The sequence below is a fragment of the Myotis daubentonii genome, chromosome 3 (genome assembly GCF_963259705.1).
Source record: "Myotis daubentonii chromosome 3, mMyoDau2.1, whole genome shotgun sequence".
Lineage (NCBI taxonomy): Eukaryota > Metazoa > Chordata > Mammalia > Chiroptera > Vespertilionidae > Myotis > Myotis daubentonii.
The window spans coordinates 81,746,603-81,767,458 of NC_081842.1; the positions used below are offsets into that span (position 1 = coordinate 81,746,603).

The following is a 20,856-nucleotide window of genomic DNA, read 5'->3' on the forward strand; positions in this document are numbered from 1 at the left end:
TGTGCAATTTCCACATTTTTTTCTGAAGTAATATTAAGTCAGAATTGTTTAACTATATTAGAATTCGCCCTGTGGTTTAAAAAAAAGAAAAAGAGGTGGGGGAGGTGGGGAGATGCCAACCCATAGTGACTAGACTGCAGAAGAAAGAAGAAAGAAGAGGTGGGAATAAAATCTGGTAACGTAAGTGGGACTTTAGGGCACATAAATGTGAACAAATATCCTTAAAACATTGCCATGATGGAAATGGAATTCTATTTATCAAATAAATTCTTTTCCCAGAGCCCATGAAAATAAGAATCATGTATAGACACTCAATTATAAAGGCTATATGGGTTACAGGACTCCAAAGCACCTTATAAATTTCCTAAAAGTTTGAGTTATATACCATGCACTGTTAGTGCTAACTGAATTTTACTGTTTTTCAAATAAGGTGATGGTCTTACTGTATATTATATTGCTAGGTCAATGAGAATGTTCTAATAATCAGAACATTTTATTCCTCAATCACACGGCCTAAAGAGAGAGTTTAGCCTCATACTTCTAAATGACTTCATGCCATTAAATTACCTTGGGAGGTGCTGTTTTAAAAAGAAGCTCTCTTTCTATGAAACTGGGTTTTTAAATTTTGTTTGTTTGTTCATTTGTGGGATTTTTCTTTTAGATTCTACATATAAGTGAAACCATATGATATTTGTCTTTCTCTGTCTGACTTATTTCCCTGAGCATAATGCCTGCTGAAGGGGAATGCATTAGGTAACATTGTGATAAGTTTACACGGAGACCGATGATTACTGGAATTAAAAATGTCAAATCGCTATATTGTAGACATAACACTAGTATGACTAATGTAACATCGTGTACCCACTGTACTTAAGGTAAAAACTCTTTCTGGATAGTCTGACCTGTCAGACTGAGCGCTCCTTTACCCTTCGCTTTGAACCTCAGTGGCTCTCCGGTGTGAAGGTGTGAAAGCTGCTTCTCCGATCTGCCCGCCTGCGGTTCAGCTACAGCGAAGGCGGGGCACCAGGCTTCCTTCCTGGACTGTGCGCGCCTCCAGTCTCTCCCTGGAGGTTAGGGCTTCCTTTATTCTTCCATGTCATAGGGGTGGGACAGGTATTCATGGAGAGCTAAGTAATTTGCTCGCACATGAAAAGGTCACACAAAAGAAAATCAGAGACAGAGACCTGACAGATTTTCCAGTGCCCGCGTCCTGCCTGGCCCGCGGGAGACAGCGGCCCTCCTCAGCTCGCGCTCTGCCTCTCCTACGTGCTGCCCGTGGTGACGGCCCTCATCTCCCTTCACGTCCACCTCGCACTCTGATGGCAAGCTGACATCCCACAGATAAGTTTAGGGGAAACTTTTTAAAGCTAAACAGAAACCTTCAGAAGTTTTACAAATAAAATTAAGTGTTTAGTAGTGACACATGTCATTAACATTTATCAATTACCTTTCGAATGGACCCAGCAAAAAATGTCCCAGCAATGGCCTGTATCTATGCTGCAGTCATAGAGAACTCATTATGTAGATAGGGAATGAAAAGAAATACTGAGATAAGGGAACTGCTTTCACGTGCGCGCGCGCACACACACACACACACACACACACACACACACACCCTGTTATCATGTGTACTTTGCAAAACACCTGCATATCTTCAAGGCTTTCAACAGCTTTACTGTGGCATGTACTCAGCCCAGAGATTTAGTTTAGTTTTGAGAGTCCTCATAATGAGTGAAATTGGCAGTCATCAAGTTAAGAAAAAAATAATAAGTGAATCAAGTACTTTATCTTATGGTCAATCTATCCCTGGTCAAAAAGAAATCAAAATGTTCCAGACTGTTTTTGGCAAACATGGATACATTGTAACATAAAATACCTGTATCAATAACAACTTATATGCAGATGTAATTTAATATTAATAGTGATGATTATTTGGCCCTCTCCTCTCCTTGTCTAAAGCGACCTGTTCAAAAACATGCTAGAGAGAAAGTGGGCAACTACTAATTCAGGTAAAATTTATACAATATGTGGACTTCTCCTACCTTTAAAATAAAAAAGATATTTAATTGCAACAAGTCCTGTCATGTTTTGTGTAAGCAGGAATTCATTTAGACATGAGTTGTTACATACAAAAATAAGTCATCCAAATGAGCTAACCTGTCCTGTGAGATAGTTAAGTGCTGTCTCCCAAATTAAAATACCAGAACTGATGGGAGATTAAAGATGCAGTGGAGTGAGTGAAAGCTCAAGACACACTCCCAGAACCTGGAATAAAATACCAGAAACTGGAGAAGATCCAGGATTTGGCTGGGACCTCTTAAGATATCATACGGAGAACCCATGAGTTCTGATTCATCCACCCATCAATCAGCAAAGCATATATTCTCAGCGCTGTGGCCTTGACCCAGCCCTGATTCCCTCCCTGTCCACAATTCATCTTTAGTCTAAGGTAGTGGTTCTCAACCTTCCTAATGCTGCGACCCTTTAATACAGTTCCTCATGTTGGGGTGACCCCCAGCCATAAAATTATTTTCGTTGCTACTTCATAACTGTAATTTTGCTACTGTTATGAATCGTAATGTAAATATCTGATATGCAGGATGTATTTTCATTGTTACAAATTGAACATAATTAAAGCATAGTGATTAATCACAAAAGCAATATGAAATTATATATGTGTTTTCCGATGGTCTTAGGCGACCCTGTGAAAGGGTCATTCAACCCCCAAAGGGGTCACGACCCACAGGTTGGCGACCCATACAGGTTGAGAACCACTGGTCTAAAGGAACCCTCTAAACTTTACACATAAGTATTGTATTTGGCAGCTGAAAAAAAAAGAAAGGATACTGAGATACTTAACACAACAATAATGTGATCTTGATTAATACGCCCAAGAAATTCAAACTCTGGCAGAATAAAGTACAAGCCTCACTCTATACTACAGCAAAAAGGTTGCTTTTTCTTCAGCAGTTCGACTCCCCCCACAACACTTTATATTTTATTTAGACAAATGTCTGACTATAAACTATATTGAAACTACTTCAAAGGCTTCTCCTTCCATCTGACAATAACAAGCGTGCTACCAAATATTTGTTACAGAGCCTGCCTCCTCCTGGACAGTCTCACCCTCCCTTCCTCCGGGTCTCCTGAGCCACAATGATAGGCAGCACTGCTCTGCCAACGCACACCCCGGCTCCGCTGCTCTCTTCCAGATGCTCTCCAGACCCACACAGTTTGGAATTTCTCTAAATGCAGCTTACATATAAAAATTGTCACATCTCTTACTCTATTGTAAAATTTTAAACTGGGGGAAAAAATTTTGTGCCCAAATTGAATGTTTTTTTAATAAAATACTCTTCTTCCAACAGAGTTAATTTTATGATACAGGTAACAAGCGATCTCTCTCTTCTCTGGGCTTCTAATCAGTTCCACGACCAGAGTTTTGATTAAAGCTCTTCCCTGCCATGAAAAAACAAACAAAACACAATTAATTGAAAAAGCAAGAATGTGCATAGAAATGCATTTTTGCTGTAACACATTGCCAAGCTCTGTTCCTAAATTCACCAATACTTTGTATTTTCTTTCTTTGCAGGAAAATTATCCTGTACTTCGCTGTGTGTTTTTTTTTATTAATCTTCTCCACAAAGACCATGTAATGCTTTTACTAAATCCTAAATCAAGTCCATTAACATTTTCTTGGACCACTGGTAGGTAAAAATGCTGAGATTAAGTGAAACTGAAAATGTTGTATGGGCTATGGACCTCATATTTTTTCAATGTCATCTTCTCCATGAACATCCCTCTTTTGATAGAAGTGTCTGTGTGAACTTCCTTTTGTTTCACTATGACCTTTTTTTAAATCTTCTGTTACATGGATTTTTATATGTTAATGCCAGACAGTTTGCCAGCAGAAATTTAAACAATGTAGTCAGTCTGTCTCCCCTTAATTAGGCTTTCCTGAATCCTTTCTTCCGGTGTCTTAGCCTAGATAAGACGCATTTTTAATTCAGGAAACACATTCAGGCAGGTGGCTGTAGGGAGGTTATGAGAAGTCTTAGGGAAGACAAAAACGTTAGTCATGTTCTTTCTGTTAGATTCCACTGGAATGGAGCCATGGGTCAGCTGCTGGCTGGAGATGCCAGGATGAGTGGGTATCTTAGCTTAAAAGGCAGATCCTGGTAATATTGTTCTAACAGGGTTCAGCAAGGTTGGCGGCACCTTCCAGGGGTCAAGGCAGGTGCTCAGAGATTTTTAAAGAAATTCTCCATCATGCACATGCAATTAGAAAAGTATCTTCCTCAATTTCCTTAAGCGTCAATGTGTCCCTTCCTATCAGAGAGGAATCATGAGTGAGGGGCTGCCTATCAGAGAAAAGGGATTTGGAGCAAAGGGACAGAGGCCCCAGTGAAGACATGGGTGTCATCCTGACCCTTTGTGGATTTCTTCTATAAACTTGGATGAATTGCTCTGGTTTTTCTCTTTTCAAAGCCACGTGAAGACACCTGGCCTGGGGAAACCCATCCATGAGGAAGCATCTTTGTGAGGGCAGCATTAGGAGCAAAAATAAAAGCCAAATTATAATTTCACCCACTACACTCAGTTAATGTCCATAATGGTCTCTTTATAAGATGATTTATTTTAGTAAGCTAAGTCTGGTTATGGATCCTGGGGAACAGAAGGGAAAAAACTACAGATACTTGCCCAAAACACATGCTGAGAAAAGCAAATGGAAAGATAGAATGAAATGTAAGATAAACTTGGTAGAGGCAAGAGATACACTTTAATGAGGTTTGTATAATGGAAAGCATAGTGAAAAGTATCTACAGAGATACTTAAGTGTAAGGATTTATGGCTTCTCAAATGCTTTTCAGAGAAACTGTCTATGAAAAGTATTTTAGAGCATTAACCCTTGGGTGATATCTATGGTAATAAGAGAAAATATGACAGCCCAGGAAGCTCTAGGCCAGAACACATAGTGTCTGTTTTAGATTTCCTCTGCCATTTGCTGTCACTATGATCGTGAGTAAGTCCCTTCAGCTCTCCACGGCTTCTTTTCCTCGTTTATAAAACTTAAATAAAGAAACATTCAACCTACAAAGCCATCGTGAGAAATAAATGAGGTCATCTGTGTGGGAATGTATTAACTCTAAAGAACTCAACAAACATTGGTTATCGCATGAACAGGAACTACGCGTTCCCGCTGGAGGCGCTACTCTAAGGCTAACGGTTAAGAGCCTGAGCAGGGGCACTGTTGTGAATGCTTACATTTGATGTTCTCTCACAAAAGCTGCAAACTCAGGATCATTGGCATACAGTTCCAAAATTCTCATTCTTTCTTGAATTTCCTTTTTGAAAAGAAAAATAGGCCATACATCGCATTAGAAAAGCTTAAATCATCTTTTAAAAGGAGTCCTAATTTTTATAAGGAAATGTGACTGTCTGGGCTATCCAGGGAAGAACTATAGGAAAGAATGGCCTTTTCAGAGAATGGAAGGTTTGGATAGTACACGAACTGCTCAGAATAACTCCGGCATATTTCTAAGGAAGTGGGGAGGAGGAAGAGAGCAATTGTTAATAATGGAGAAAGAAACCACTGGGTGGAGAAGAAGGTACAGCTCAGATTCATATACCCTCTGCATACTACATCAACTGGGGGATATCATGAAGTAGAAACTAATCGGGAAATACTTCTCATCTTTTCTTGAAGCTCGTGCACACACACACACACACACACACACACACACACACACACCCCCCAGAAGCAGCAGAGCAACAACAGAAAAGCAGTTTCCTACCTCTCTGGAAAGCCCACTGTTCTCATATATTTGTCTGATTTCTTCTCTGCTCAGACCACCAATCACCTCTCCTCGTGCTGCACTGTGGAAGGGACCCTGAGGATAGGGTCCCCTGTACTGTTCCATTCCCGCCCCATGCCTTTCATACATGGGGTTGTACTTTACGGCATCTTCAATGGATGAAAGGCTGGCAGGCTGTCTGCTGGAGCCACAAAAAGAAAAGTAGGATTCATTCAGATTCAGATGTATAACCACTTGGAAGGCTATTTACCTGTAGTAAGATTTCTCTTGGGGAAGAAAAGGAGGTGAACTGATACAAATCAGGAGAGGTGACTGTGAAAAATACCCAGATCAATCTCAGAAATTATTTATCAGGTGTTGTCATTATTATCTCCTCAACTACATGGCAAGTGCCCCAGGGAATTGTTCCATGTCTCATTCATCTTTACTTGCCCCACAGGGCCTGACACTCAATAAATGCTGATGGGGAACCAAGCCTGCCAATAGATAGTATTTCATGGAATGCATACGGCGCCATCATTCCCAGAGTAGACAAATAAAAAATCAATGTGTAGCACACAGAAAATCTGATAAAAATATAAATATGGGAGTATTGGGCCTCAGGTTCAATTCAGGTCTACAAATATTTACTGAGCATTGATTATGTGCCTAAGACAGTTCTAGATAGTAATGATAAAGAATTGATTGGAATGAGATTACAGTCTAATGAAAAGTCAGACTCAATAAAAAGCATAAGAACAGTGATGGAAGTATGTCCTGGGTGCTCTAAGAACCTAGGAGAGGTGCCTCCTTAGCAAGCTGAGGGTGGGGGAAGGTAACCTAGACCTAAACCAGTAACTCTTATAGACTATGGAAGCACAAAAGCAAAGTACAACCACTGATTATTATCACACTAGAGGCCCAGTGCACGAAATTCATGCATGAGTAGGGTCCCTAGTGGCTGCTGGCTGCCAACTGGGGCCTCCCTTTGCCTGGCCACCTGCTGCCAACTGGGGGGAGCAGCCACAGGCGGTTGGCTGGACAGTCCCACCCCCTGGTCAAACTCCTGGTTGAACTCCAGGTTGAGGGGACAATTTGCATATTAGACTTTTATTATATAGGACAGTGATGGCGAACCTATGACACGCGTGTCAGAGGTGACACACGAACTCATTTTTTTGGTTGATTTTTCTTTGTTAAATGGCATTTAAACATATAAAATAAATATCAAAAATATACGTCTTTGTTTTACTATGGTTGCAAATATCAAAAAATTTTTATATGTGACATGGCACCAGAGTTAAGTTAGGGTTTTTCAAAATGCTAACATGCCGAGCTCAAAAGGTTCACCATCACTGATATAGGATAACAAACCAAAGGGTCCTTGGATTGCTAGTCTAACAAGTAAAACAGATTATATTTTCTCCATTAATGAAGCTACATTTTACTAAAAGAAAATCAGATGTCATTTCTTGTCAGATTCTTATCTAGATTTAGAACCATAATGAGCAAAGGGTAACAAACTAACTGATCTGATCTTCATACAGGGATCTTACCTTATCGCCATCACCCTTCCAACCTCTCCCCAATCATGAAACAGGCATTTGGCCCTGCTCAATGAGGCCATTCCTTCAGTGTTCCTTGAGATTCACTCATGCCTTCCTAACTTTGCTCATGCTCATTCAACTAGCTAGAAAGTGTCCCACCCACCCACCATAGATAGCTACTCTTCTGTCCAGCTAAATACCACAACCATCTTTCAACTTCTAAGACTCTCTCCCCCAGGCAAAACTAACTCGTGCCTCATCCAGATCCCTTCACATCTTACTCATACTGCAGCTTCTGTTTATTTCCAATTTGACACCCTTCGAGGACAGAGCCCATGTTTTCATTCAACTTTACAGCTTTCTCCCTTGCACCCCAGATCCTTATTCGATATTTGTCACATAGTCAGTACTAAATGAATGAATAAGCGGGACATTTTCTTTCACCCAAGAGCAGTTTTATTTACCTAAAGGGCCTCTCTGTTTCTCTCTGAGCATTCTGAGCTTGAAGAGTCTTGATGAGGAAGATGACAACAGCAGAAGAGACGAGGAGAAGTCCAACCACGGCGGCGATGGTGATGCCTATCACCAAGGGCTCAGACACAAACTCCTCACAGTGCTCCCCTCGGTACCACCAGTTCTCACCCACCCGGCACCTGTAATGAGAAGTGACTGAGTCTCAAAAGTGGAATCACTTTGCTGAAAGTAACAATGAACAGCAGAAGCTTCAGTGGGACCTGGGAAAGGTAAAGAAATAAATACTGGCCACAGGAAGCTTCAGTAAAGAGGTAAATGTGCAGGTTCAATGATCATACGAGTTAAGTCCCTCCATACCCCAAGGCCACAGACCTGTGCAAAAATGTCTTTAAATCCCACAGCAGCAAGGAAATCACTGCTTTTCCATAATACTAATTTCTCTGGATATCAAGGGACTACCTTGCCCCTTAGTTTCCTAGCTAAACATTACACTTTTCCACATAGAAGAATCTGAATCATTTCTACCTATTTCCTCTGTTGGTGGCATTATGCCAACATTTGACCATTTTCACATCCACAAATTGTCCTCTCATTTATTCTCAGCACTCGCTCCTTTTACACCATGTGACTGTGGTGTGTGGTGGGACGTTGATTTGCTCTACTTTGTTTTAGGGGAATGGGCAGGAAAGGACAGTCAGGGTACCTGTATCTGCTCATCTGCTGCATTTTCATGGTTCTACTTTTAAAAAATGGATCTCAGGTACTTAAATAAAATATATTTGTCATGACTTCAAAGACTTTAAATATTTGCTTTTCTTTTTCTCTGAATACTTGGTAGGACCAAGAGCAGCCCAGAGCCATTCAAAACAGAATCCAAATAGAATAAAACTCCTTTGTTTTCATTTTCAGGTACAGTATTACGTGTTGCTCTTACGCCGAAACCTAATTTAAGTGCCAATTGCCTTACCATCCCCTCTAAGAACCACAACACAGACCCCAACTACTCCCAGGACTCTCAGTGGGACACTAGACAATGTCTTTCTCACAGCTCCCTAAGAACATAAAATAAAATAACCATTTGAACTATAATTCAGGCATTTTAACTCACTCAGTCTTCACATGAACACTAAATAGTACCAATCTATTGTTTAGATATAACTTCTATAACAAATACTGCTGAGATTATCCTAAAATCATAGGTGTAGACCCTTTTTCTTCAGAGGAAGTATCTACAACCTCGTGAAGTCAAAATTCCTAGCTACGCCATACCTACAAATGGCCCCATGTCCAGGCATAATGTCACATTTCCCATCATTGAAGCAGAAGTCAGGCTGAAGGTCACAGAGACTCTGACAAGGCAGTTCTTCCACACTCAGGTACCCAGGGTAGCATCTGCACTCTGCTTCTCCACTCCAGGGATTGACCAAACACTCGGAAAACTCATTGCATGCCTGAAACTTGCAAGGGTTGGCTTCATCACCTAAAACATCAAACAAACCAGAAAAAAAATACTAGAAAAGGCAAAACACAGGAGTTGGAGTACATGAAGCTCCTCCACTAAGTCTCACTGCCCAAAGTACCATGGGGACGACCCCTTTCCTGAAGCATTAAACTACACCATCACCACCAAAACCACAAAAAATTTCAGATTCATCCTAAGAATCTTTCCTAAACCCTTCAGAGGGATCATGGCCCAGAAACACCTTAGTTTTAGATTTCTATCTTTCAAAACTATGAGAGAATAAATCTCTGTTTTTGTAAGCCATCCTGTTTGTGCTCTTTTGTTACAGCAGCCCTAGGAAACTCATACGGGGGACCACTGATGAGATGCTCATATAACAAGGAAAGCATACAACAGTGCTGTTAGATGGGCAGTTTCTACAAGGGGCCCATGCAGCAGAGTTCCATTGTGTATTTCCTGTCATCACAGTCTTATTCTAGTATACATATTGTGACTTTGTACCCAGAAAACACTATAATCCTGGCCTAGCAGTGTGTTTAGAGAAGGGGAAGGATAATATTGCATGGCTTCCTATGTTGATGGAAGTGCAAGAGTTTTTGTGCAAAGAAGTTAGACAAGAAACACGTCAATCTTATCTCTAGCCAATCTTGAGGTAAAATAATATTTTAATCTGAAGACCTTTAACTAAAAATATACAGGTAGTAGGGAAATTCTATTTTAAAATTCTAAAATACTGTGATCACTCCATGGGTATATGTGTGAATGTCTGGTGGAAGGGAAATAGGAAGAGGGGAAAAATAAATGTTGCTTCCTTTTGCCCTAGACCAAGAAGAGAGCCTAAGACTAATATTTTAACCATGTAAATAAAAGACTGTAGCTTTACAGTCTTTTCCCAGTCCTCTGTGTAGGTTAAAGGTGGATGCCCAGAATACACGGCGCTCTGTTTAAGAGCACCCTCATGACTTTAGGGGAAAATGAAGATAGACCTGGAGCTTAATTTGGGATAAGAGACAAGGATCTAAATTATAAAATGAATTATGTCTAGTTTACCAGGGACAGGCTAAGAGAGGAATTGATGGGTCTAGAAAAATGATAATGAAGAAACTATGGAAAAGGTGTAGAAAAACAGCCAGAATAGCATGGTAGCTGGCTTGGTCCAAAAAGTTGGCCAATAAGAAATGACTTTGAAAGGGTTGCTAAGGAAATTTAGGCTATTTATGCCCAACAATATTTTAAACCACCTGTAGTGGTATGATAAAGCCTTCTCTGTCACCCTCATAGCAAAGGAAATATCTGATAGAATCAACTACCTTGTAGAGGTGCCTTGGAAAAGTCAAAAATGCGACTGTGATCTGTATTGGGTTTTCATAAAGAACAATCACAAGGATTGGAAATTCAGCAGAAGGAACTCAGAGCTGGAGGTGATTAAGAGATATTTCATCCCTGTTCATTCCTAGAGATTTGGGGGTGGGAGGGACATGGATGCAGGTTTTACACTACACTTGGGAGGGGCTAATGCCAGTTTGTTTGAATATTAAAGAAAAAGGTGACCCTATAAACCTGAATGACTCAGCATGCAGCTCACATGTGAGTTACATAAAATATTGAGGTAAATGCACTTACTGATTGTCCTTCCCTTTTTTTAAAAAGTGGGTTGACTTTTGCAAAAAGTTTTATGAATTATATCTGCTTGCATGCATTTGTATGGCTAGTCAAATGCAAATATATGTTATTATTTTAATACTTAGACTATCCCCATAAAATACATAGGCCAGGTAGTATTATCCCCATTTTAAATTTTTTTTAAGTTTTCGATTAGAGATGACATACAATATTATATTAGTTTCCTGTGTATAACATAGTGATTAGACATTTATATAACTTATCAAGTAATCACCCCAAACATTATCCCCATTTAATATATGAGGGACTAAAGCTCAGAGATAATATAGATCATCTAGGGTCACACAAATGATAAATGGCAGAGCAGAGGCAAAATATCAGGCCTTCCAGCCCTGGCCAGTTTTCTCAGTGGAACATTGGCCCGCGCATCAAAGGGTCACAGGTTCAATTCCTGGTCAAGGGCATGTTACAGGTCAATTACAGCCCCAGTCGAGGAGGCAGCCAGTTGATGTGTCTCTCTCACATCGATGTTTTCTCTCCCTCTATTTCTCTCTCTCTCTCTCTCTCTCTCTCTCTCTCTCTCTCTCTCTCTCTCTCTCTCTCTCGATTAATGGAAAAAAATATTCTCAGGTAAGGATTTAAAAACAAAAGAAAAAATAAAGAAATCAGGCCTTCCAAATTATAATTACCTGCTTTTTCTACTACACCACATGGCAAAGAATGTGCAACTGGCCTTAGAGAACTCAAATGGCAAGAGATTTAAATATTGGAGGATTAGCCAAATCATTTTCCTCACTTTCAGTGAATAAGGATTTCAAAGGAAAGAATGTGACTTTCTCAGTTAAAAAATAGAGTTCACTTTCAAACCAGTTTGAGAGTAAAAGTCACTGGAGAAATACGAACTCAGGTATTCCCCCTGACCCCTACCTAAAACCACTGTCCTCTGGTGGGTGGAAGATGAAAAAGAACAAAGTCTGAGGATTCAACAGTATTCACTGCATCCAAATCTTCCAAATAAAAACAATGGTTCATTTCATTCGATCGCAGTATTTTTTTAGTACCTTTTATATGCAAGACACTATGGTTAATAAAACAGATAAAATATCATTCCTTGTGGATAGCTCAACTGAGGATAATGCCCATTAAGCAACAATGTGCATAAATTAGCATTATTACAATAGTTATAAGCTCTATAGCAGGAAAAGAACGTGATGTTACAAGAAAAACTAACAGGAGAGACCCAATCTAGATTATGGGTGATTCAGTGAAAGTCTTGAGGAGGAGACATTTGAACTGAAGTATAAAGGGTGAGCAGAAGTCAGCCAAGAGGGGAAAGAGTTCCAAGCAAAGGAGACAGTATGTGCAAAGGCTTTAAGGCAAGAAAAGTTGTTTAAATCTGAGGAACTAAAAACCAGCAAGTTTGACTTGGTAAGCAAAGAAGTTAGTTTCATTGGATGATTTCGGGGAAGAAGGTAGGGTCCAGGCCTTGTAGCTACTGAACCAGGCAGTCATTGAAGTAAAATAATCTGATTGATGTTTTTAGAAAGAGCACCCTGGCTGCTATCTGAAAAATGGAGAAGGGAAGGAAACAAGAGAGGTAGTGGGGAAACTAGTTCAAATGAGAGGTGACAATGGTTTGGCCTAGAGTAGTGGCAATGGTGGTAATAGAAACTGAGGTATCAGAACGACTTCCCAGGTTTCTGGCTTAAGTAGCTGAGTGGACACAGCTTCCATTTATCAGGCTGGTGAATCTGAGTGGAATGGATATAGCTGAAATGCGGAGAGATACAGAAAATAAGATCTCACTCTTACACATCTTAAATTTGATATACGTAGAATACATCCAAATTGAGATCAACAAGTACATAGTTAGATACTGATTCTGGAGCTCAGAAGACAAGTCTAATCTGTATATAAAAATGTGGAGAGAAATTTTATCTCTATTAGACTTATAATAATGGAAATGGATAAAACAACTTGGGAAAATTATATAGAAGGAAGGGAGTCCAAATCTACCTGCTTGGCAAATAGAGATGTAGCAAAAACAGATCCAGTGGAAAGGTAAAAGAGAGAGCCAGATAGAGTAGAAAAGGAAACAGGAGGTAAATAAGTAAAGATAACATATGTGGACCACCCTTTTGAAAAGAGAATGATACTGATGTCCTTGGAAGAGATATACTAATTATCAAGATGGTGAAAATTTGCCTGACATGATACTCTTTTACCTACAAGTGTTGAATTCACCTTGACTCGGTGTGGAAGAAAATACATAAGAATAATTACTGGATTCCACTAAGAAATCAGCAGAGTAATCAATATCATCACCTGATTCCACGTCAAGGGAGTATTTATCAATAGCCAAGTTCATGGTTTGGTAGGCAGTGGTGCAAAAGTCTTCCAGAATCATGTATACAGCATTGTTGACATTAGGAGGGACAGACTTGGAGAACTTCATTCTGCTGTTCACCACAATACTGCCATTTCTGAAGTTCAAGATTTCTAAATTCTGGAACCCTGTGAGATTTGACTGGAGATAGGGAACCAGCTGCAATACATGAAAAATGATCAGTTTATTGACAAGATTTTGCATTTTGCTCAACATGTACAAAAAAAATTAAACAAGGATGAACTACATGCTATTTACATTATTTAAACTGTTCATCAACAAAGTATCAATTGTAACTACCAATCTATACTTCTCAATCCCTTCACCTTTTTCACCTAGTTTCCCACCCCCCCCTTTTGCCCCCCAACCCCCAGCAACCATCAGTATGCTCTCTGTATCTATGAGTGTGTTTCTATTCTGTTTGCTCATTGATTTTGTTCTTTAGATTCCACATATAAGTGAAATCATATAGTATTTGTCTTTCTCTGACTTATTTCACTTAGCATAATCCCCTCAAGGTCCACCCATGCTGTTGCAAATGGTAATAGTCATGGAGATGTAAAGTACAGCATAGGAAATCTATATACATAAAAGCCTAAGCGACCATTACAACCAGATGACCAGACGACTGGCTGGGAGCTATGATGCACACTGACCACCAGGAGGCAGATGTGCAATGCAGGAGCTTCCCCCTGGTGGTCAGTGTGCTCCCACAGCCCACCTCCCATGACCAGCCAACCTCCCACAGTCCCTTTCCCCGGCTGGCCAGCCTTGATCAGGACTGGGCGAGATGGCCTCGATGGACCCCGATTGCCAGCCAGGCCTAGGGACCCCGCCCATGCATGAATTCATGCACTGGATATATATATATATACTAGGGGCCCGGTGCACGAAATTCGTGCACTGGGTGTGTGGGGGCGGGGGAGTGTCCCTCAGCCCAGCCTGCCCCATCTCACATACTGGGAGCCCTCAGGCGTTGACCCCCATCACCCTCCAATCGCAGGATCGGCCCCTTGCCCAGGCCTGACGCCTCTCACAGAGGTGTCAGGCCTGGGCAGGGGACCCTCATTTCCCCCCATCACTCGTTCTGCCCCCAGCCCAGGCCTGATGCCTCTGGCCCAGGCATCAGGCCTGGGCAGGGGACCCCCAGATCCCTCTGATTGCTGGCTCTGCCCCTTGCCCAGGCCTGATGCCTCAGCCAGAGGCGTAGACCCCCATCACCCTCCGATCGCATGATCGGCCCCTTGCCCAGGCCTGACGCCTCCACCAGAGGTGTCAGGCTTGGACAGGGGACCCCCATCTCCCCCCGATCACTGGCTCTGGCCCCCGCCCAGGCCTGAGGCCTCTGGCCCAGGAATCATGCCTGGGCAGGGGACCCCCATCTCCCTCTGATCGCTTGCTCCACCCCCCGCCCAAGCCTGACGCCTCTGACCCAGGCTTCAGGCCTGGGCAAGGGGACCATCATATCCCCCCAATCCCCGGCTCCGCCCCCCACCCAGGCCTGATGCCTCGGCCAGAGGAGTTGACCCTCATCACCCTCCGATCACCAATCACCGGATCGGCCCCTTGACCAGGCCTGAGGCCTCCGGCAGAGGTGTCAGGCCTGGGCAGGGGACCCCCAGCTCCCCGCGGTTGCAGGCTCCGCTTTAGGCCCAGGCAAGGGACCCCGAGTTCCTGGGACTGCCAGCTTCGACCGTGCCCAGCTCCCATCGCTGGCTCCACCCCTACTTCCTGCTGTCACTGGCCAGGGCGGCAAAGGCGCCTGATTCTCCGATCATGGCTGGGGGGCAGGGCAAAGGCGGCCCCAGGGCTGCCTTTGCCCTGCCCCCCAGCTCTTAGCTCCCCCCTGGGTTTCCGATCACTGTCAGTGGCAGGGGGCTTCTTCCTGCTTTCCCTTTCGCCTCCCTGCATTGTGCCTACATATGCAAATTAACCACCATCTTGTTGTCAGTTAACTGCCAATCTTAGTTGTCAGTTAACTGCCAATCTTAGTTGTCAGTTAACTGCCAATCTTAGTTGGCAGTTAATTTGCATATAGCCCTGATTAGCCAATGAAAAGGGTATCATCGTACACCAATTACCATTTTTCTCTTTTATTATATAGGATATGGCTAATATGTAAAATGTCCCCTCGGGAGTTTGACCGGGAGACCAGGAGTTTGATCACTCACTATGACATGAGCTGACAACCAGGAGGCAGTGCAGAACGAAGAGAGGCCCTGGCCGGCAGTCGGAAGGAAGGCCCCAGCCAGCAACCTGAAGGCCCCAATTGGCCCTGATCACTGACCAGGCTTAGGTACCTTACCCATGCAAGAATTTTGTGCACTGGGCCTCTAGTATAGTCAATAATATTGTAATAAATATGTACGGTTCCAGTTGTATACTGAAAATACTAGGGGCAACACTTTGTAAAGTATATAATTATCTAGCCACTATGCTGTACACTTGAAACTAATATAAAATAATATGAATATAAACTGTAAATGAAAAAAATTTAAGGAAAAAGAGTGTCAGTTTTGAATTATTTTAGAGTCATGAGATTTTAATAGTACTATTTTGGAACCGCATAGAACTCACAGACAGTTTTAGATACCGGAGAGTTTATTTTCTCTGTTACTAAAGTATCCCAACAGAGAAGGTGTTATAGGTACCCACAAAACATTGGTCTCACAATAAACTGTGAAAAAAAATCTTAAACTTGTTTCAGTCCCAGAATTCATGAATACAATATTCAGTATCTAAGCTATTACATCACCCTCATGCCACATTCATATCCACCTGTCTTATTACTTTCCTAACACTCTAGGCCATGACATTATTTGTAGTTGATTAAAAAATTAAAAAAAAATGAGTGCCTATAGCAGACTACACTCTCCTTGGCTCAGATCTTATGTATTGAGGAGAAAGGGGTGGGTTCATACATGACTACTCACTAATGCCCATAGTTCACTTTTTATGCTTACCAATTCTAAGAATCTTTGCTCCAGGGCTTTATATTCCAAAGAGTTTTTATTAAACAGATCTTCTGAAAACATCATGTTAGTCACTCGAAGGCTGAAGAAAACCAGCAATGCTCCTGTGGTCTGGGTATGATTTGAGTCACCTGTTTTTGTGGGGTGAGCCACAATAGCCATCTCTGTAGAGTGAACATTTGTAGAGATTTCCACATAACTACCAACCCTGCCATTTTCTTCTGGGATTAGCTCAGGCTGATAGTAATCTGTGCCTATCCGGTCCAGTTCTAATGAAATATCCTGTACACCCATAATTACTTCATCCTCCAGCAGGGTGGGGCTTGTGGTTGGAGGCAATTCGGTAGACTGTGTCATGGAAGCTTTCAACCAGAGCTTGTCAGTACTCTCCGGTGCACTTGCCAATGTGTCTCCAGACAATTTTCCTAGGGAAGAAGTTTTTTCCCAAACTACATCTGATTCTGGCAATATGGTCCACAAAGATTGCATATCTGGCTTCAGTGTTGAGATCTTGCTATCAAACTGTTTACGATTGGATGGCTCTGTAGTTTGTTCCATATCCTCCTTTAGAAATGGTTCTACTTGATCTGGTTTACCAGTAGAATCAAAGATTGCTATAGATGTCAGTAGAGGAGGTGCACTGGTAACTGAGTAATAATCAATGTCAGGTACCTCTGATGTGTGCTTGGAGAGAATTAGAGGTGCAGATTGAGTTGTGGTCTCTGCAGAGAAGGGCACAGTAGGTCCCTCAAGGGGCTCTTCCTCTGAAAAGTGTGTGGATCTATCAAAATGCCCATATTTTGAGTGCTCAATACTTCGGTCTGTGGAATCTATTCTGTCACCTACAACTAGTTTCTCATCTACACTCTCAATTGGCAAAAGTGAATCCTCATCTTCCAGCCATGATTTGGTCAGTGGTTCAATGCTCTTCTCTAATGAAGTGTCGCTCCATGGCCAAGTAATCCCACTCACCTTTTCCCCAGACCCTGAACCTAAGCCATTCTCAAAGGTGAACTCTTTTTCCATGGATGTGTCTGGCATCGAAGTGCTCACTTCTAATTGGCCGTTAACTTTGGAGGCCGAAGGGTCCAAGCCAGAAGGTGTAGACACTTCCTGAGCAAGGGGATCTAATGTGACAGAGGAGACCAGAAATGGTGAGGATGTCAAAGACACCACAGAATCTTCCTTAGATGGTATTGTTTCTTCTGGTACAGAATGAGTTAATGTACTTGAGGGCAAAGGATCACCTGAAAAAGAATCTTCTGACCCTTCGACTTTGGTTAATCCTAAAAATAAAGTTTTCCATTAATTAATCTACAGTGTTACTAAAATATATTCCCAGTCCTCCTAATAAAACCAGCTTCCTGTTTCTTTCCATTAGATTAGTAAGGACAGTTGCTGACTTTTACTAGTACTTTGCTAGATCCATCAAAGAACAGGACAATATGATTATGTTTTTGTGGTGTGGTACAATCACTCATGAATATACCTTCCTTGAGAACAACAGGATATAGGCTATTGAAATAATTCATCTTTAAACACTTGATTTTTTTTTATTTTTTTTTTTTACTCCATGAAAATAAAAAAACTGCTGATAACCATGTTGACAATAAACACTGAATCTAGTGAAAACTTAGGGAGAGAATTCCCTAGGAAATTGTGTTAATCTTTAAGTTTCTATTTCCTTGTTATGTTTATTGTCCATCATCTTTCAGGTTCACTTAATGTTCAAAATCCTGGACTCATTGTTTACAACTTTGTTCATCTTCCTCTTTCTCAAATATACTCCATGCGTGAGTCACATTGATTTCTCCTTTCCTTCACAACATCTAAATCATCTACTTGATTTTCATTCCTTAATCTCTGCTATGACTTCCTTAGTTCAGGTTCTCCCTCCCAAATGAAGCCTAATGCAAGCTAAAAATCTCTATACCTGGCCCCTACAATTAATCCCATTAAAAGCTACTGGGATAGCCAGAACCGGTTTATCTCAGTGGATAGAGCGTCGGCCTGCAGACCAAGGGGTCCCGGGTTTGATTCCGGTCAAGGGCATGTACCTTGGTTGCGGGCACATCCCCAGTAGGGGGCGTGCAGGAGGCAGCTGATCCATGTTTCTCTCTCATGGATGTTTCTGGCTCTCTATCCCTCTCCCTTCCTCTCTGTAAGAAATCAATAAAATATATTTAAAAAAAAAAAAAAGCTACTGGGATAATCTTCTTTGATGCTCTTTGTTTACCACTCCAACATTTAAATAAGTAAAGTAGTTATCTAATAGTAGTTTAATTATATATTTTAATGGGACTATCAAAATATCTATTAATTGATCCCTACCCCAGCCTACTAAGTTCATTTCCAGTCCAAACAATTAAACCTGATTGTTCCCTTTCTCACACAATTTTCCCAAGACATTTCCTCCTAACCTACTTTTCTATTAACCCCAGTCTCTTCCTCTCCTCAAAACCCTTGTCATCTACACAATAAAGAAATATGAACAGGAAGTAGGATTTCTTACCCTCTTCTAATAAGTAAGATCCAGAAGTCCTTTCCTCAGAAGCCACAGGCAAGCCCATCGGCAGCACTGCTGGGGTGACAGAATGAAGAGTCAAGCTGCTAACCTCTACAACCTCTTGGGAAGAATGGAGGCCCACCTGCGAGGGAAAGTCTAGTTTGGGTGTAGACACGAAATCACCCAAAGGTCTTTCCGACCAGAGTTCCCTGCCGGTGGCTGAGGGAGAACCAGAGCTGAAATCAAGTAGTGAAATACTGCTGGTGGTGGAGTCATCAGCTGAGGGCCATGCAGCTTGAAGGGTATTATCCTAAGGGGGAGAAAAAGGCTAAATCATATCATAGATAAAAAGAAACACATAAAAATTATTTTAAATACCACCTATCTATCTAAATTCCCAGGTTTTCTAGGGGTAAAAAGGCAATGTAATATTGGGGGGAGGGAAGACAAACAGATCTGTAATCAAACCCCAATTCACCACTTACTAGTTGCCAAATCTAGAGAAAAACCATGTATCTCTTGAATCTCAACTGGAAAGTAGGGATAGATAAGATAACATATTTAAAAGGTTCCAAACAAAGTGAGTTTGTGGAAGAAAATATTATTTTTCTTTCTTTAGGTAATTCCTTTTTCTCTGTCTTAGCTTAAATACTTTAAATTCATAGAAGTTATAACTATCTGTAATTTGTTGACAACAACCTAACACATTTCCTACAGCAGAAAAGAACAATTAGCAATGTTATTCCTCATTCTGGGATATTTATGAATTAAGGTCTTTGTTTTGATGAGAAATGCCACCACATGAAAATGAGATCGGGTTACTTCAAACAAATCATAACATCTGTGAAATGTGATCACACTTACAAAATAAAATTTTTCTCTTCCCAGTGACTTTTTACTAATGTGATACTAATCTTATATTCATATTTAGCTCCAGGAATAGAAAAGTAGACAGAAACACAATCCCTATTTAATCCTATGAAGATTAGTCTATGTAAAAGTTTACCAGTGATGCTGACAGGCAAAATGGCCATGACACTTGGTGGGAGTTTCTATGTTTTCATCTGTGCTGGGTTATGAATAACAAAAAACAAGAAGTGCCATGTGCATAGAATTCATAAAATATTTACTGGGTGAAAATAGAAAAGAACAATCATTCTCTACTCTAAATAGCATTAAAATCACATGGAAATTTTTTTATGTTTTTATTGATTTTTAGAGAGAGAGGGAGGGAGAGGGATAGAGAGAAACATGGATGAGAGAGCTGCCTCCTACACACATCCTACTGGGGATCGATCTCACAACCCCAGGCATGTGCCCTGACTGGGACCTCTTGGTTCTTGGGTCGACTCTCAATCACTGAGCCACACTGGCTGGGCACGTGGAAACTTTTTAAAACCCCCAATGCCCAGGCCCCACATTCCAGACATTCTAACTTAATGGGACTTGATAATTTTAAAAACTCCCAAGTAGAGAATAGAGCCTCATCATGTTCTGGTCATACTATTCCAGCCTGGGTCTTTAAAATACTTATTTAATTGTTCAATTGTTACATTTCTCATTAACTGAAACCTCTAAGAAATGTCCCACTCATATAAACCTTACTGAAGACTAGAATGCATGGTATAGCTATAAAAAAAATGAAGTCCAGAAAACTAAGAATAAGAAACTCTGTCTATGACACCTTCCTCCTCATCCAAGAGATCTCTACCAGTGGTAATAAATTTTCACTGGCATACACTCGCGAGCCTCAGAAGCTTTTTAAACGAAAGCACACAATTTTAAGGTGACTAACTACAGTTCAATCTATGGCCATTAAATAAAACAGAACCTACTGGTCTATGGAGAGATTCAACCCAATGTCATGACCTAACTAGTCCTTTATGTTTTGCCTACATTCTCTCCCCTTTTCTTTCCCTCCAGGGTCTGTGTGAGGAATCTTTAGACAGCATGCTCTCCCAATCACAAGGAAAGAAATCACTGGGCATGTCCTAATTTAAGCCTTTTTCCAGTGACAAATGAACTGGAGAGATAACAACAGTAGGTCATTGGGTATATATAGAGACACCCTCAGTTTCATCTACAATTCCT

General features: G+C 41.2%; 1 protein-coding gene across 1 annotated transcript in view; it reads right to left on the reverse strand.

The window, feature by feature from the left end:
* Nucleotides 1-2,783: 2,783 nt before the first annotated feature.
* The window catches only part of IMPG2 (interphotoreceptor matrix proteoglycan 2), a 99,463-nt gene continuing 81,390 nt past the window's right edge, over nucleotides 2,784-20,856 (reverse strand). The window contains exons 12-19 of the mRNA XM_059688007.1: nucleotides 18,772-19,075; nucleotides 16,251-17,545; nucleotides 13,227-13,446; nucleotides 9,086-9,296; nucleotides 7,807-7,995; nucleotides 5,796-5,997; nucleotides 5,266-5,345; nucleotides 2,784-3,459 (exon numbers count right to left, since the gene is read on the reverse strand). Coding sequence (XP_059543990.1) covers nucleotides 3,447-3,459; nucleotides 5,266-5,345; nucleotides 5,796-5,997; nucleotides 7,807-7,995; nucleotides 9,086-9,296; nucleotides 13,227-13,446; nucleotides 16,251-17,545; nucleotides 18,772-19,075 — 2,514 coding nt within the window. The 3' untranslated portion in view covers nucleotides 2,784-3,446. The remainder of the gene's footprint in view (nucleotides 3,460-5,265; nucleotides 5,346-5,795; nucleotides 5,998-7,806; nucleotides 7,996-9,085; nucleotides 9,297-13,226; nucleotides 13,447-16,250; nucleotides 17,546-18,771; nucleotides 19,076-20,856) is intronic.